The sequence below is a fragment of the Nycticebus coucang genome, chromosome 17, assembly GCF_027406575.1.
Source record: "Nycticebus coucang isolate mNycCou1 chromosome 17, mNycCou1.pri, whole genome shotgun sequence".
In the NCBI taxonomy this organism is placed as follows: domain Eukaryota; kingdom Metazoa; phylum Chordata; class Mammalia; order Primates; family Lorisidae; genus Nycticebus; species Nycticebus coucang.
The window spans coordinates 83,198,660-83,217,507 of record NC_069796.1 but is presented as its reverse complement, the minus strand read 5'-3'; the positions used below and the strand labels follow the sequence as shown (position 1 = coordinate 83,217,507).

Sequence of the window (18,848 nt, the reverse complement as noted above, 5' to 3'; positions counted from 1 at the left end):
AGTATTTAATTTCTCCGTCATAAATGAAACTCAGTTTAGCTGGGTACAAGATCCGGGCTTGAAAGTTATTTTGCTTGAGGAGATTAAACGTTGATGACCACCCTCTTCTGGCTTGAAAAGTTTCAGCAGAGAGATCTGCAGTCATTCTAATGTTCTTCCCTTTGAAGGTAATAGATTTCTTTCGTCTGGCCGCTTTGAGAATTTTCTCCTTCATATTAACTTTAGTGAAGTTAATTATGATATGCCTGGGGGATGTCTTATTGGGGTTGAGTCGTGCTGGGGTTCTGAAGCTATCTGCTATCTGAATTTCAGGTTCTCTAGGCATGTCTGGAAAATTCTCTTTCATAATTTTATTCAGAAGGGCCTCTGCGCCCAGTGAGGCCACTTCATCTGTTTCAGGAATTTCTATGAGACGGATATTTGCCTTCTTCAAGTTATCCCAGAGCTCTCTGAGTGAGTGATCCATTTTTGCTCTCCATTTCTCTTCCTCTTTGAGAGTTTGGGAGCGTTCAAAGGCTTTATCTTCGATGTCAGACATCCTTTCTTCTGTTTGGTCCATTCTGTTGCTAAGGGATTCTATTGTATTTTTCATATCTTTGAGGGCTGCAAATTCTTGTTTCAGTGTGTCTAAGTCTTTGGTGGTTTTGTCTTTAAATTCGTTAAATTCTTGAGACAGCTTTTGAATTTCTCCACGAATTCCTAATTCCATTTTGTTAATCTTGTTTGCCATCCAAATTCTGAATTCGATTTCTGACATCTCAGCCAGTTGTTTGTGAATGGGATCTTCAATTACATCTGCCGTATCTTTCCTTGTGGGGGTTGATATATTCTGGTTATTCATTCAAAACTCTGTTACCAGAGTTTTTCCGCTGATTCCGCCTCATGATTGTTTTACTCCCTTTGATTTTCCTCTGGTGTTTTGTCGAGGACCCGTACAGTGCTATGGCCTGAGAAACTGGGCCCCTGTTTGGTGTAGAGGGGCTAAGTCGTTCTGTCTTATTTTCAGCTGGTTTCTATTTGACCCTAGTGAAACAGTTACTCTGGGTTGAAGTCTCAGCTGTGGAGAAATACCAGCAATTAAGTCACCCTGCCCACCACAGGCAACAAATGGAAAAGGAAAATCAAACCTTCCTACAACCACACACCCAGGGCACCACCTGGATAGTCCCCAGGTGAGTGACTCAGTTCAAAAGGTCCAAGTCAATTGTCTCAGTCAGCAGCTGCCTCGGGTGGGAGAGTTCAAGAGGTCCCTGGGAACTAGATCACAGAGGTCTGGTGACTGCTCTAAAATGGCTTGCTCCAGTGCTGCGTGGAGTCGGGAAGAGCCACCCAGTAAATAGATCAGTCTGGGAAGATTGATGCCTCCTTCCCCAACTTGCAGCTCTGTCACATCCAGTTGCTGCTAGCCGCACAGGGCTGTGACCCAGTCGGTTGCCTGCAGTAAGCAGATACTCCAGGGGTTTGCACCTGCCTACGTCACAGGGTAGTCTGTGTCTGCTCGTCTAGGCCACTATTCTCTGTCTTTATCCAGCAGGTGGTGGTGTGGTCTGTCAACCTCGGGCACTTGATGGAGGCTGGAGGTGTTCACTCAGTTCCAGCCCCACCCTTAGTTTATGTTACTGGGTGAAGGGAACAACCCTGTGGGAGTTTGTTTCTGACCTTGCCAGATTCCTCTGCAGAGGAGAGGCTGATTTGAGTTCCCAGAACCTGTGTCTCAGGACCTGTCTTTAGTCCTGCGGGTTTGTATTCGCAACACAATCAGTTGTTGGCTGTAGCCTCTTTGCCTCCTTTGTCTATAGGCTGGTGATCCCCTAAGGGCCAGGTGCGTCTTAGGCTCAGTAGAGCGGTCCTCTGGATCAGCCCCACCCTGAGAATTTCCCAGCTTTGCGGGTGTGTTTTCTAGTCCCCGTGTTCCACCCAGGTCGGTACCGTCTCAGGAAAACCCTTTACTCATGGGGCCTGTGTTTCAGTCCCAGGTCTGTTCCATGATGGTTGCCATCTGAGAAGATGCTTGGCCTCATCTGGTTGCCCGGGAAGACAGGAGAAGAGGCTATGGGCTATCTGGGGGTGGGCCTTGTTATTGCTGAAGACAGCTGTTGCTCTGCACCTCGGGGCACCACCGCTCCAGTGTAATTCCCTCTCAGCTGACCGTTGTCTTCTCGCTGCTTTGCTACAGAGTCAGCACTGGCCAGCTGCAGTCCAGGTCCTGTCTACACCTCTTGAGAGTTCATCCAAGAATCTGGACTCTTGGGGGGGCAGGTCTCCAGATCACGGAGTGAGAGTGGAGGGGCGTGTTAGGAGCTCAGAGTTGCAGGTCGTAACACCAAGCTCATTGAGACCAAATGAACAAATAAACAGATACAAAGGTTACCAGGCACATGGGCCCATAGATACAGAGACAGATGGAGACACATAGACATACAGGCAACAGCCACGACAACAGCAATGTAAGAACAACTGGTGGCTTGGGAGAGGTGGGCTACACGTCCGTCCTGTCTGCCATCATCAAATGTACATGTTTTAATTTAAAAATATTGCTAAAATTCTAATGATTATCTAAGCCTTCATTGAGTTGTAATCTTTTGCAGTCTTTTGGAGGTTCTTGCCTCAATGTGGATGACTGCTGATGGATCAGGGTAGTGGTCGCTGAAGATTGGAGTGGCTGTGGCAATTTCTTAGAATAAGACAACAATGAATTTTGCCACACCAATTGACTCTTCCTTTCAGAAAAGATACCTGTAGCATACAAAGTCCGACAATAAAGTTCCCAAACTCATCCTAGAAAAAGTGCTACATCCTTCATTGCTGAATCACTATAGTCTCCTTTGAAATAGTCCCCCTGAGAAGCTATGCACCAATGTCAGCACCTAGTCCACTCTTTAAAGCAATTTTGAAACTCTTTTTCTGACATGACCATCAGAGCTACCCTTGTACAAGGTCTGACAATGAAGTTTGTGACCTTGCCACCGTGCACTTATGTTGACAGCACTACACATACAACTCCTTGAGGTTTCATAACCTTGATACATCAGTGTCTCACAGCTGTACTTGTGTCAACGTGTGCCAGTGTCTTGTGTGCTCTTCATTATTGCTGCATGTTTTTGTGTGCCATACAATGACAGCTCAAATGGTCATTCCAGAAGAAGAGTTCCAAAATGGCTTTGAAGTGTGCACAAGACCACTGATATCAGTGTGTAACTTCCCACGGGGAGTGCTTTGAAGGTGATGGTAGTGATAGTCAGCAATGAGTTATGGAGCTCTTTTTCTAGGATGAGTCTGCAAACTTAATTGTCAGACCTCAAATGTCTTACTTCAAAGGTGAAATTACTCCTTAATCTGGGCTGCAGAGTGGATGTTGTTAGCAGACATGAAAAGAGTCATCTTGTACATTTCCACTGGAGCTCTCGGGCAAGTGGTACACTGCCGATGAGCAGTAATTTTGAAAGGATTTTTTTTTTCTGAGCCGTATTTTTTTTTTTTTTTGGTAGAGACAGAGTCTCACTTTATGGCCCTCGGTAGAGTGCCGTGGCATCACACAGCTCACAGCAACCTCCAACTCCTGGGCCCAAGCGACTCTCTTGCCTCAGCCTCCCAAGTAGCTGGGACTACAGGCGCCCGCCACAACGCCCGGCTATTTTTTGGTTGCAGTTTGGCTGGGGCCGCGTTTGAACCCGCCACCCTCAGTATATGGGGCTGGTGCCCTACTGACTGAGCCACAGGCACTGCCCACGGAGCCATATTTTTTAACAGTGGGCTTAAAATATTCAGTAAACCATGCTGTAAATAGATGCCCTGTCAACCAGCTTTTTTGTCTTATTTATAGGGGACTGACAGGGTAGATTTAACCATTTTTTAGGACCCCAGGACTTTTGGAATGGTGAATGAGCATTGGCTTCAACATAAAGTTACCAGCTGCATTTGCCCCTACCAAAGTCTGCCTGCCTTTTGAAACTTAGAAGCTCCCCTCTCTAACTATGAAAGTCCTAAATGGCATCTTCCAAAATAAGGCTGTCTCATTGACATTGAAAATCTGCTTTTTAGTATAATCTCCTTCCTCAGTTGCCTTAGCTATGTATTCTGGGTAACTTGCTGCAGCTTCTCCAGTCAGCACTTGCTGCTTCACCTCACATTGTCATGTTGTGGGGATAACTTCTTCCCTTAAACCTCGTGAACAACCTCTGCTAGCGTCTAACTTCTCTTCTGCAGCTTTCTCATCTCTCACAGCCTTCAGAGAATTGAAGAGAACTTGCTCTGGATTAGGCTTTGGTTTAAGATAGTGTTGTGGCCGGTTTGATCTTCTATCGAGACCTCTAAAACTCTCCCCATATAGCAATAAGTTTGTTTCATTTTCTTACCATTTGACTGTACCCTGGAGTAGCACATTGGATTTCCGTCAAGAACTCTGTATTCACAACTTGGCTAACTGGTGCAAGAGGCCTGCTTTTGGCCTGTCTCGGCTCTCAACATGCCTTTCTCCCTGAGATTAATCATTGCTAACTCTTGATTTAAAGTGAGAGATGTGCAACTCTTCCTTTCACTTGAACAAACACCCAGGGGCCACTGTAGGGTTATTAATTGGCCTAATTTCAATATTGTTGTATCTCAGGGAAGAGGGAGGCCTGAAGAGGGGGACAGGGATGGGGTACAATTGGTCAGTGGAGCAGTCAAAACATATGCGACAAGGGCAGTGCCTGTGGCTCAAAGGAGTAGGGCACCGGCCCCATATGCTGGAGGTGGCGAGTTCAAACCCAGCCCCAGCCAAAACTGCAAAAAAACCCCACAACATGTGGGCGGCGCCTGTGGCTCAAAGGAGTAGGGCACTGGCCCCATATACCGGAGGTGGTGGATTCAAACCCAGCCCTGACCAAAACTGTAAACAATATATATATTATACAACATTTATCAGTTAAGCATTTGCTGTCTTATATGGGCACAGTTTATGGCTCCTCAGAACAACTACTGTAGTGACATCAAAGATCACTGATCACAGATCACTATAATATATATAATAACAATGAAAAAATTTCAAATATCCTGAGAGTTACCAAAATGGGACACAGACACAAAGTGAGCAATACTATTGGAAAAATGGCACCAACTGACTTCCTTGATGCAGAGTTGCAAACTTTAACTTGTAAAAAATGAAGACTCTGTGAAGCACAATAAAGTGAGATATGCCTGTATTCTCCAGCAAGAAAATAAAGAATGGACCTTTACCTTACATCATATATAATAATTAACTTGAATAGAAAATACAAACATAAGAGAACTAACTGTAGAACCCCTAGGGGACAAGAAATTTAAGTATAAATCTTTGTGGCCTTGTACTAGGCAATGCTTCCTCAGATATGTGCCTTAAAGCACAAGTAAGCAAAGAGAAAACAATTAATTGAACGTCATCAAAATGAGAAACTTTGGTACTTCAGAGGCAAAGGAAGTGAAACAACAGCTTGTAGAATGGGGGGAAATATTGGCAAATCATATATTTGTGATGAGTCTGGTCTCTAGAATTGTTCCTGAGCCAAGAGGCTCTGGCCACCTGTTATGTTCAGCCAATATGGAGAGATGGTGATTCGGACCAACTAGCTTTATGATCAGAAGGCCAGTGACTCTGGGGAACTGTGAGGGTTATCTCTGAGTTCTGTTCTGCCCCAGTTACAATTCTAATAATTTTTATAATGAAACACAAGAAACCTAGAAGATTTTAACTTTATCTGATGGAGGTAACCTTGAAGTAGTCTTCATTCTGACAAATGTTTAGACAGAAAGGTGATTTTCACTTCAACAAAATATCTGAGAGAATCATTAAAGAAAACATCACATCATCAAAGTAACCGTTACTAATATCACAACACCTATTGTCTCTGTGCAGCTACTTCTTCAAATCTCCTGAGATAAAGATCCTTGAAATTGTGGAGAAACCTTAACTAGATAATCAGGGGGGAAGGGTGTGTGGAGAAGAATGTGAACTTGGCATAATAGGTTTGCTGTACTGCTTCAGCTTAGATTCTCAGACTCCATCTTGCAGGCCTCTTTTCTGGCTACAGAATATGTAAAGAACTCTCATAACTCAACTATGAAAGACAGCCCAGTTGGGCATTGTGTGCACCTATAGTTCCCGTTGCTACTTGGGAGGCTGAGGTAGGAGGATCACTTGAGCCCAGGAGTTTGCATTTGCAGTGAGCTATGATGATACCATTGCACTCCAGCCTAGGCAACAGAGGAAGACCTTATCTAAGAGAGAGAGAGAGAGAAAGAAAAGAAAACCAGGGAAAGGATTTGAATTGACATTTCTCCAAAGAAGAGTGACTAATAATGGAATAATGGGCGTGGGGTTTTGAGGGAGCAGTTGAAAAATGTTCTGAAATTAGTTGGTGATGCTTGTACAACACTGAATATATACTAAAAACCTCTGGACTGTATACTTCAAAAAGGTAAATTTTAGGGAATGTGACATCTCAAAAAAAAATTGAAATCATTTTATGTGGTTTCTTCTGGGACTTGGTTTATCATCTCCATTATGTTTTTGAGATTCATTCATGTTAACGTGTATAACTGTAATAGCTGTAGTTAGACTGTTTCACAACTACAGTGATTAATAATGTTTGAATCAAGATGGGATTCTAATATGTATGTTGCAATTGTTTGATATGTTTTTTAAGCCTCTTTTGTGATCTTTAATTTCATTCTTAATTTCTCTGCTCATCTTTTTCCTTGTTTCTGTTAAAGAAATTGAGTTGTTTTTTTTGCCTAATTCAAGATTTCATTGGTTGTGTAGCCCTCGTGACCTTTAACATTTTCCTGTGGTCTCCATATTTCCTGTGATTTGATTGGTGGATCTAGAGGCTTGGTCAAACTCAAGTTCGATTTTAGGGATGGAAGACAGAATGCTTCACAGGCAGTGTGATGTGCTTCCATCAGGCATATGTTCCTGTTGTTTTTTGTGGCACTCACAGCCTTAGATTAACATCCCGACCGACATTCATTAATTCATCGTAGGCTCCAGTCTAATCTCACCATTCCTTTGCTTACCTTTTGTAATAAACATCTCCCTCATCTACTGTTGGTTGATTTTACAGGAAATGAGATTTTATAGGAAAGGCAGGATACATTTTTGGTTATCTCTTTTATCTGTTTTCAGAAGAATGAGGTGATTTCTTAGTGTCTTCCAAAGGTTAACAAACAGGATATAGTCTCCCTCTACCAAGAAGAGATGGATTTAAACAAATTTCGTGTGTTTCATTCATTGTTGCTGTTACCGATGTTCAAAATTACCTTGGGTATAAGCGGGACTTTATCTAACAAATGCAATAAGTATAACCTAATTCTTTTGTACCCTCAATGAATCCCAAACAAGAATAGAAAACAATTTACCTTATCTTGGGCTCACAGGGGCCGTATTCTGACCTGACAGTCTTTGGTAGCCTCCTTCTATTCTGATATGAAAAGATGTTCCAGGCTTATCTTTCATGTTTCCTGCTCCAGGCCTGGAATCATCTATTTCTTCAAAGATTCTCAGTTCTGGGGCGGCGCCTGTGGCTCAGTGGGTAGGGCGCTGGCCCCATATACCGAGGGTGGCGGGTTTGAACCTGGCTCCTGCCAGTTAAAAACAAGCAGTGACAACTGCAACAACAACAAAAAAGATAAAGTCTCTTTTAAAAAAAAGATTCTCAGTTCTTTCTGTATGCAAGGATTCTTTCTTATTGCTACTAGGTGGGTACGTTGCTAGGTCTTTTCTGGAGTAGAGATAAGAGACTTTTTCCCCAAAGATCAGGCATTTATAATTATGCTTCCAATTCTAACCTTGAACCCGAAGGGATGATTGGTCTTGATAGTGAAATAACAGAAAAATTACTAGCATAGTTTTTCAGTAAGAGCTAAAATATCAAGCTCTTTCTCTGATCTCTGTCTGACCTTTCTTGCTAGCAGGCACTCTGTAAAGTTTTGTTTTCACAAGCCACTGAAAGAATAGACAAAACAGAAATGTAAATTCTTTCTTTACATTCACTTTCTTTACAAGCTCCTGGTCTTTTGGAATTTGTTCCTATAGCCTCAGGGGTTCCCAGGTTTTCGCTGAATGAACAATAAGATGTGAGTGGCCTCAGACTTTGCCCAAAATGTTATCTCAGGACAGAATCACTCACAGGAACAGAAACGCCTGTGATATCTGTCTGCTGTATAAAGGCAGCTGCTTGTTATCCTTCCAGAGGAAAAGCAGATATGGCATTTACAGTACCATGTGAAAGCCAAAATTTCTCTCAACCAGGTCGTTGGTCCTGGAGATTCAAAGAATGAATCCACAAACTGCTGAGTAAGCAACAGGACAGAATTTACAGATGATAGATAGATAGATAGATAGATAGATAGATAGATAGATAGATAGATAGATAGATAGATAGATAGATAGATAGATAGATAAGGGGAGAAGAAAGTCAAAACCTTTGGCCATCCAAAGGGGGGACCCAAGTGGGTAGCCCGTTTGGGCCATCTGCTTTTCCTGTTCCATGTAAGGCGGGTTTGAGGAGATGGAATGTAAGTCTGGACTATGTCACAACCATTTGGCACCAGGGACTTGGGCAGAAATTAATTTTAAAACTGCCACAGTGCAGAGGAATTCAGGCCTTGCCGTCTCGGCTCTAGGCAAGGCAGTGGGTGTGTTCCCTGCTGAGACACACACACACACACACAATACACGTGTACACGTGCAATCCTGGTGAGATTTCTGTCAGACTGCTTTTTATGAACTTGTCCAGAGAATGAAGGCTGCAGAGAACCTTTTTGTGCCTAGAGATGGGGTCTGCGATGAGACTGATCTCTGAGCTCTCCCAAGCCTAGAAAAATAGAGATTTCTTATCCAGCCCTGAGCCGGAGAACCCTGTATCACTAATTACTATTTTTCTCTTTGCTTCCCTTAAATTCAGCAGCTGCTTAATCTCACTGTTGGTATTCTTCCTTCCTTCCTTTGGGATACCACAGCATCTCCCTACTCTCTTTGCTGACTCTCTTTCTTTTAATTTCTTTTTTAATTTTTATTTTTTTACTCAAGCTGTCGCCCTGGGTAGAGTGCTGTGGCATTACAGCTCACAGCAACCTCCAACTCCTGGGCTCAAGCGATTCTCCTGCCTCAGCCTCCCAAGAAGCTGGGACTACAGGAGCCTGCCACAATGCCCAGCTTTTTTTTTTTTTTTTTTGGTTGCAGCCGTCATTGTTATTTGGTGGCCCCGGGCTGGATTTGAACCCGCCAGCTCAGGTGTATGTGGCTGGCGCCTTAGCCGCTTGAGCCACAGGTGCCAAGCCTGCTGACTTTCTTTCATTCTCGTTTCCTCTCTCCTTCTAAGAAGATACCGTTTATCTCCTAATGTTGGTCTAGAGAAATCTTTCTCACCGTGGACCACCTACTGAGCCCTAAAGTTTATAATTAACTGTAATGATCTTTTATCATTGCTGATGGAAAAGAAGCCATACTCTGTAAAATAAATTAAAGAGCTTTTATTTTGAGTCAAATTTGAGGACCGTGGCCCAGTGCTACACTCCAGGAATCTCGAGCAAGTAGACTCACAGTTGTGGGATTATAGTTTGGTTGTATACATTTCAAGGAGACAGGAATTACAGATAAAGTCATACATCAACACATGTAAAACATACATTGGTTTGGCCTGAAAAGGTGGGACATCTCCAAGGTCACAGGTTATAGGTGGGTTTAAAGATTCTAAAAGGAATGCTTGAATTAAGACAAGGGTCTGTTAATCAGAGACAAACTACCAGACATATGTCCAGACTCAGGTGGTTTCCCGTGGATATTGAGGACACGCAGGTATGTCTTGCATAGCCTTAGGCCTGGTAATAAGTTACAAAGGACATCTCTAGGGAGGCAGGGGGCTGAGACATGTCAGATCTTTCTCATGGCTAGCAACTCAGTTTAGGGGATCCCCTTGGCCAAGAGGGGGTCCAATTAGCCGCTGGGAGGGAGTTTTAAGATTTTATTTTAGGGCTCGGCGTCTGTAGCTCAGCGGCTAGGGTGCCGGCCACATGCACCCTAGCATGTGGTAGTGTAGAATCGCTTAAGCCCAAGAGTTGGAGGTTGCTGTGAGCTGTGACGCCACAGCACTCTACCAAGGGCGACATTGTAAGAGTCTGTATCAAATTAAAAAAAAAAAAGATTTTATTTTAGCTCACATTATTCATGTCTCCTTTTAACTTTGCCAGGAACCTCAGGTTTCAATGACACTGACATAATTACTCATTTGACTTGTCACAGAATCTGCAGCCTCCATGTAACAATACCACCAGTAAGAAAAGTTTAATACTATTGGGTTGAGTTTATGAAAGAAAAAAGAAAAGTTTAAAATTCTTTTAGCAGTTCCTCTTTTCCTTAAGCTGTACCCTCCTAACTCTAGTTTGTGGAGTTAAATTACTGTATTTTCACATTACTTGGAGTAATAGTCTCTCTTGGTGGTTATGCCACCATTAAAGTTATTTATTTATTTTTTAAATTTTAACTTTTAGAGGTTGCTTTTAAAATCTTTTCTTTGATCTTTTGTAGTAATATAAGATATTTTAAAAATAGTAACCATTTTTAAACATTTTATCTTACCATTGTTCCCGACACACATAGATACCCATTTTAGATAAACAGCAATGTATTTTTTTCTTTTTCTTTTTTTTTTTTTTTATTGTTGGGGATTCATTGAGGGTACAATAAGCCAGGTTACACTGATTGCAATTGTTAGGTAAAGTCCCTCTTGCAATCATGTCTTGCCCCCATAAAGTGTGACACATACCAAGGCCCCACCCACCTCCCTCCGTGCCTCTTTCTTAAACAGCAAGGTATTATCTTGCATTGGGCTCCTTGGAAACATTCTTTGAGACAGAGATTTATGTACAGGGATTTTATTAGAGAAGATAGAGCAATGGAATATCCTTTTAAAGGTGCAGCTGAGCCACCAGTTCCAGGACACAGGACACACTGTTACCAGATTAAGAGAGTTCTGCTGCCTATTGCTGTCAGCCAAATGCTGACACGGGGATTAGCTCCAATAAGCTTTATGATCAGAAGGCTAGTAATTCTGGGCAACAGTGAGAGTAGCCTCTCCAAGACTATTCTGCCCTTCCATTTCCAAAACCACAGTTTTATGCATAAAAGTTCAAAGCAAAAGCCATGTTAACCATTCTCTTAACGATCAGCATAAACCATGACCCATAATAAACAATTGGCCTAAACAAATAAATAATAAACCCATAATAAACCCATGACCCAAATCAACATTTCTAATTCAAAAGTTAATCTCCTAAATCAATCACCCTAACCTACTCAAGATACATACTTTTAGGTTAAAGCTGAATTTACAAAATAACAAGGATGGAAGACCTGAGGTGAAAGTCACAAACTTATGGGCTGTGTCTGTCAGCTTATTCTCACTACATGGGCTGTCAACACCTTCATTAACAACCCGTATGTGCTGGTGTGGGGATTCTAAGGAGGTAATACTGGCTAAGGGGGGAGGTTGAACAGCAACGCAGTCACAAAGGCTTCAGGGGCCTAAGGGGAGCTCTGGGGCTGTGAGCCCCTTGCAGATTCCTCTGCCTTGAGGGACGAGGCCCAGCCTTCTTAACCTGCATCAACTTACCACTGATGCAGACTGCCCCTCGGGAAAGATGTGACCCCGGGAAGGTGGAGTTCTTTGACTGCCTGGCAATTCCCAAAAAGCAATTTAGCTGGTTTCTACCAGCTGCCAACACTCCTGAGGGCCATGGGAATGTGCAGTCCTCCCAGAGAGAATCTGGGTGGCTGTAGCACCCACTGCCCCCCACCCCTCCCCACTGTTCATTCTCGCTGTGTTCATGTAATAATTTTGGGACGTTCCTCCAGGATTATGTTGGTCTCTTTTCCAGGAACCTGCAGGAGGGGGAAAACTAACTGTTGCAACTGGTCTCGGGACTTCTGCCCATGGGCTCTCGGAGCATTCTGCTCTCCTTTCATTGTTTTCCTGGGAGATCCCAGGGTGCAGGGAGCAGAGCTGTCTCAGGATGGGGTCCTTGGCCCAACCATCAGTTGCAACTAGCTTCCCCCAAAGATTTACTTGGACATTTTAATCCAGTTAATTAAGGAATTGTTACCAGACAGCCTGCAAAGAGCCTGGATATGTAATGTTGTGAGAGGCTGGCCTAGGGTCACATCAGGGTCTGGGGCCCCACTACCTTCCTCCCCAGAGATGCAAAGTGATTCATCTCAGGCTTGGCTCATCATTATTATCGTCCAGACTAAAGCCTTCCAGGAAGATTCATAACCCTCAACAATCCTAGGGACAATGTGTTGATAATGACATTTACATGTAATCTGGATTCAGATGGCTTCCTCCCTGGACCTATCAGAATAACACAAAAGAAGTTTAAATCCCTAAATACACTTTTCAAAATAGGAACAGAGGAAGGCCAGAGCCACATTTAATGTGAAATAGGTGAAAATGAGTTCTGTCTGTCCTCAGGGTGTGGATGGTCCTTCCCAGGAGAGTGGAACAGTTATTTATGCTTTAACAAAGGAAATTACTGGACAGCTTTCCCTGAAATGGCATCGGTTTGGGGGTTCTGTGGGCTCCTTTCCACCAACATTGGGGGGTGTCAGTCCACAAATGGTGGTCCCCTCTGGTAGAGTGGAAGCCATCAAAGCTGCTAAGCTACTTGAATGAAACCACTAGAAACCACAGGGAAACAGCAACAGATTTCCTGTATTCCCCAATCCTGGCCATTCTAAGGGAGAAATGTGTAAGTCAAGGGAAAAAAATTAAACCCTTCAAATGTTCTCAACAAATGGCTCTGGTTGTTAGGTATGTTCTCACCAGTGTCCAAGAAGTAGGTAATTCCCACGTTTCCTAAACAATTACAAAGCATAATGTGAAAAACAATTCCCTATTTAGTTCCCAAACCAATTTAACTCTGATACTTATTTGCCCAATCTCGGTCACCTTTTGTTACTGGACAGAGAGGGCCAGGCTGCCTGTCACTGTCCAGCCAATACACAGAGACTGGGTTTAGGTCCAAACAAGTTTTATTTTCAGAAAGCCGGCGATTCTGGAGCATGGCCAGAGTGGTCTCTGAATTCTGTTCTGCCTCAGTTCACAATTCCATGGTTTTTATAATGGGAAAACCAGGAAACAAACAGAAAATTTTAACTTCATCTGATAGGAAGTAACATCAAAGTCGTCTTCATTCAGACAATGCAAAATGTTTAAACAACAGAAAGGTAATTTTCATTTTAACAAAATAAGAGAATCATCAAAGAAAACATCAAATCATCAAAGTAACCTTTACTCTACCAATATCACAACCCCTATTGTCTCAGTGTGACTACTTCCTCAAGTCTCCTGAGGTAAACATCCTCAGGACCATGGAGGAACCTTAACTAGATGATCACAGCAGGTGTGTGGGGGAAGACTTTGCAGACTCACTGCTTCAGCTCGGCTTCTCAGGCTCCATCTTGCAGGCTGCTTTTCTGGCTTCACTTTCATTGCTGCCTTTTTGCCACCTGTCAAATGTCAGCAATCTCTCCCCCCCTTCACACACACACACACACACACACACACACACACGCGCGCGCACACACACGCACACACATCTCCTATCATCAGGCACTTGGTGCTCTTGGCCCCCCACCAGGATTGGCATTCAGGCAAGAACTCATCAACCCAAGTTGCTCTTAACCATGTTTATTAAGAGAGGGAGGGTAGGGCAGGACATTCTGGCGGGTGGAAGGGTTCCCAGCCCTCATGGTGGGCAACATCTGGTCCTCAGGCAAGGCTTCTCTAGCCTCTGCTCAGCCAAAGAATGTCAGGGCCCTCTGGAAGGGAGAAGCCAAGCTTGAGTGTGCCCCTCTCACTGCCACCAGGGAGAACTCAGGTGGGAAGCGAGGCACAGCAGCTGCCGGCTCTGGGAGGGCTCCCAGGCGGTGCACTGGCTCTGGGGCAGGGTGCCATAGCCCTCCCGGCAGCCTCCCAGTGGGAACCACATCGGTGCTCCTACTAGCCCCCCTGCAGCTCAGCTGTGGGCAGCCTAGGTCACACCCAAGGATCCCAAGCTTGTCCCAGGGCTTGAGGGAGCAGGATGGAAAATGATGCCTCTGGTATGATTAGAAGATGGCTGGGGAGGGAGTCCCACATGGGGAGGTGCCCACAGTGCCTGTGTTACCAGTAGTATCTTCAGGGCTCCCATGGCCTCGGGGCCCAGCTCTGCTATACACTTCTGGGAGCCCGTTATTAGGTGCTCCACTGGGATCCCCAGGCTGGTCAGCATGAGCTTCAGGGGGTTGAAGTGGTTGAGAGGGGCACTGACCACGGCTTCTGCAGCAGAGTTGAGGGCAGCCACAGGTTGGGCCACAGGCTTAACCACAGAGTCCAGGAAGAAAGCGGCAGCTACAAACACAAGGGGGAAGAATCAGCAGCCACCGTAAGGAGGGAAGCGAGGGACGGAAAGAAGCTTGCAGACGACCTGTCCCCTCTATGAGGTGCTCAGGGGAGCCTTAACCCTGCCCAGCACCCCTGAGTACACACTCCCTCCTGCACTGATAACTGCCCTGTGCCCAGTGTGGGATCACAAAGATGGGTCTGGAGGGCTCCCAGGGTTGGGAGATGCAGCTGTGAATACAGACAGCTGTGGCCAGTGAGGACTCTGCTGCAGAAAGGGACAAGAGGCAGCCTGAGGGCGGGGGGGCGGGGGGGAAAGCTGGAGAAACTGTGCAGGTTCCCCACAGGAGAGGACTCTTGTGCAGTATCTGGACGTCACTAGGCAAGGAAGAGATGGGTATTTCTAGACCAGACCAGCTGTCAGTGGGTCAGAGAGAGAAACCTGAGGGGTGCAGGTGTGAGAGGAGGCAGGAGGGCTCAAGGGCCACAGGAAGGAGGGGACGGGAGCCCTGGGGACAGTCAGCAGGGCCCGAAAGGTGAGTCTGGCAGGACCAGCATGAGCAGCCTGACACCCAGGGTATGGACTGGCCACAGTGGGAGCTGGGGAAAAGCACGTGCTGGTACCAGGTCCCCCCCATGCAGGGCAGGGAGCTGGCCCCAGGGCCACTCACCGGAGTCACTGAGCAGGGCCCCGCAGAGCACCATGAAGGCGACGGTGAGTTTCATGGTGCAGTGGGGCTCTGTGGACACTCCCGTGACCTAAGATGGGCCTCCCAGAGCTTGGCCCTGAGGGTTTCATATATACTGTCCTTGCCCCAACCTGGGCTGGGTCCTCACCTCATCTTCCTGAGAAACTAAATGTTTGCTCAGGTAATGGACAGAGCCCTAGCCAATTTCCTGCTTTGGATGGTGGGCCCTGGGAAGCTCATGTCCCCTACCACACCCGGGTCTCAGGGACTTCCTCTTGGCAGGGTCTCTTGGCCACAGGGCTGGGCCCTTTTCTTAGGAGCAGGAGCAGTGGCTGTTCCCTGAGCTCTAGCCAGGATAAGCAGCAGACTTCCCACCCAGAAGAGGGTCAGTGGGCTGCAGAGCCCTCTGTGAGTCTGCAGGTGTGTGGCCCCATCCTTCCCCCATCCCTCACCATGGAAGTGTCGAGCAATGGAGGTCCTCAGGGCTCCTTCTGGTCTGTGGAAGCCACAGTGGTTGAGCACCAGAGAGGAAACTGTGTGGCCTCCTAGGTGACCAGGACCTATTCATGGCCACCCCCACCTTGAGCCACAGGCAGCCACTAAGGCGACCAGAAGGACCTGGGACATTTTTCTGTCTTTGAAATCAGTCTCAGCACCCACGGATGGGCCTGGTTTATTCCAGAGTTTTTTCAAAACTCTTCACTCATCTGTCACCTACAGAAATAGGACAGGCAGAGGGTAAAACATATGCCTACCCCTGACTCAGGCTCATTGGTGGGAGGAGCCAATTCTTCAGGGGTGTCCTGGAACACGTCCACCATGGCTTATTGAGGGCCTTGACCTCTGGTCTCCAGCCACCCTGAGCTGCTATGGCCTAATCCTCGCCTGCAAACAGCCTGTGGCTGTGCACACATTCATGTTTCTGTTCATTCCTTTACTTTCCCTTGACTGTTCTGTTTGGGCGTGGTGTGTGTTATGAACTTGGAGTTCGGTTGTTTATGTTGTTTGTTACTGTGGAAGTAGTTTCAATGGGGAATGCATTTTCAACTAGTGAAGATTCACTGCCTTCCAAGGGGTATTCTAAAGGAATGCTTCTTTGACGCAGGGGGCCCTGTACCATCCTCTCAAGGGCGAATTTTCCAGGTAGACGCTGCTCTGGCCAGTCACTCTTCTGAAAAGCCGAGCCTACGGGTTGGAAGATCACCTCCCACCTGTCAGGGTAACTGCGTTGGCACAGGCAGAGGGATCCAGAAAGGGAGATCCAGGTGGAGGCTTCTCTCCCTGAGTGTAGGCTGGTTCCTAGGGAGGTGGCAACAGACCGCGGTGCAGAAGGTGAATTTGGAAAGGCCTCTAGCGTCTTCCTAACAGCTTTCTTCTCCACTCACCAATGGGAGCAAAACTTAAAATTTCTAATGATCACTGTCGAGTTAAACACAAAGAAAGCAAGCCTAATATTTTCCCAATCAAGTGATAACTAAAATTATTTTGCTTTTTTTTTTTAGAGACAGAGTTTCACTTTGTTGCCCTTGGTAGAGTCCTGTGACATGGCAGCTCACAGCAACCTCCAACTCTTGGGCTTAGGCGATTCTCTTGCCTCAGCCTCCCAAGTAGCTGGACCACAGGCGCCTGCCACAATGCCCAGCTATTTTTTTGTTGCAATTTGGCCAGTTTTGAACCCACCCCTCGATATATGGGGCCGGTGCCCTACTCACTGAGCCACAGGCACCGCCCTATTTTTGTTCGTTTGTTTAAGACAGTTTCACTGTCTTGAAGTGCTATGGTGTCATAGCTCACTGTAGCCTCAAAGTCCTGGGCTCAAGCAATCCTCTTGCCTTAGCCTCCTGAATAGCGGGACTGAATAGCAGGGACTACAGGTGCCTGCCACAACACCTGGCTACTTCTTCTATTTTTAGTAGAAATGGGTTCTTGTTCTTGCTCAGGTTAGTCTCAAACTCCTAAGCTCAAGCTATTCTCCCACCTCGGCTCCCAGAGTGCAAGGATTACAGACGTGAGCCACTGCACTCCAGCCCATTTTTTATATTTTTAATTTTTCTCTATTATTTATTATATACATATTTATTTATTTTTGAGACAGAGTCTCACTCTGTCACCCAGGCTAGAGTACCACAGCGTCAGCCTAGCTCACCAGCAACCTCAGACTCCTGGGCTGAAGCCATCCTCTTATCTCAGCTTCCCGAGTAGCTGGGACTACAGGTACCTGCCACAACACCTGACTATTTTTTCTATTATAGGTATGGGGTCTCATACTTGCTCAGGCTGGTCTCAAACTTCTGAGCTCAGGAGAGCTTCCCATCTCAGCCTCCCAGAGTGCTAGGATTACAGGGGTGAGCCACTGCACCCAGCCTATTTTACATTTTTGAATGATTTATTGATAGAAGATTAATAATGAATTTTTGGGGGAAATCACCAGTGTTTACAAATTGTGTAGACAGCAGAAATTCGTGATGGGATTTGAAAGTCCTTGTTGGTCTGAACTCAACTCCCAATCTCATGGGTCTCCCTGTGTGCAAATATAATTCCAGAAATCAGTCCTATGATATAACCAGACACGGCAACAGAAATGCCTTAGAAGGATCATAATAGTCATTTATGAGGATACAGGCCTGCGTGGCGACTTTTGTGGGCCCTAGGCACTTATGCCTTTGTGTGCAAGTTTCTTCCTCCATTAAAAAATACCAAAAATATACTTTATGGACTGCACTGGCATAAAGGTAAGAAGAATCCAGGCTGGATCCATTATGATATATTTATTACTATTACATATTTTTTCTTTTGATTTAAAGAGAAATAGAAATGAAAACCTTTTCATGGATCCCAAATGCATTGCTAACTCTTAGCTCTGGGCCTCCTAGGCCCAAGCGAAGTTGATCATGAGAGTAAATGACAGGGAACCATCTAGCGAGTTGTTACAGAAGCTATGATCCTTCTTTCTGATGCTGCTGCCAAAAATGGTACAGGAAAATGTCCTGATCTGGACTAGAGCTGGGTGAACAGGGATGATGACCTGCCCATCTTGGCTTCCTCCTGGGACAACCCCAGCACACCCCTGGGGCCATCCAACCTTGTGTCATAGGGAGGGTGTTATGGGAGGTTCTAGGCACAGATTGCCTCTGACACTCAATAAAGGTCTCAGGATTTTTATGAAGCCCAACCTACCCTTTTATGCAGAGGGGGACCTGATTGGACGAGGGAGAGGTGCTGGCCTTTGTCACGCTGGGAGAACGTGAGAATGCAGCTGGGACACCTGCCACGTTGGCTCCCTGCCTCCCTGACTCCCATTCCATGCTGTCAGCGTGGCGGTTATGTGGCCCTACCAAGTAACTGAGCCCTGCCCTGTTGGACTAGAGAGAATTGGCACGGGCCCAGATAGACACAACCTCTAGCAGGTTTCTTTGGCCCCTCTTGCCCCAATTTTTTTATTCTGTGAAAATACACAGGACATACAATTTACCGTCTTCACCATTTTTAAATATCTAGTTCTGTAGCACTAAAGTACATTCACATCATTGCGCAACCATCATGCTGTCCATCTCCAGAACTCCTTTCAGTTTATAAAACCGAAACTCTATATCCATTAACTACTAACAATTCCCTTTCCTTTACACCCTGGCCACCACCCTCCTACTTTGCGTTTCTATGAGTTTGATGGCTCCAGGTAGTATCATATATTAATAGGTAGACTCACATGGAGTCCTTTAGAGACTGCCTTACTTCACTTAGCACAATGTCCGTAAGGTTCAGA

General features: G+C 45.5%; 1 protein-coding gene across 1 annotated transcript; it reads right to left on the bottom strand.

Annotated features, from left to right (window-relative positions):
* Positions 1–13,726: 13,726 nt before the first annotated feature.
* Positions 13,727–15,144, bottom strand: SCGB3A1 (secretoglobin family 3A member 1). Its single transcript, XM_053565981.1, has 3 exons — positions 15,068–15,144; positions 14,182–14,405; positions 13,727–13,834 (listed from the first exon to the last, which is right to left on the bottom strand). The coding sequence occupies exons 1-3, from the start codon at positions 15,120–15,122 to the stop codon at positions 13,811–13,813; spliced, it is 303 nt and encodes a 100-aa protein (XP_053421956.1). The 5' UTR covers positions 15,123–15,144; the 3' UTR covers positions 13,727–13,810.
* Between the last annotated feature and the right edge of the window lie 3,704 nt (positions 15,145–18,848).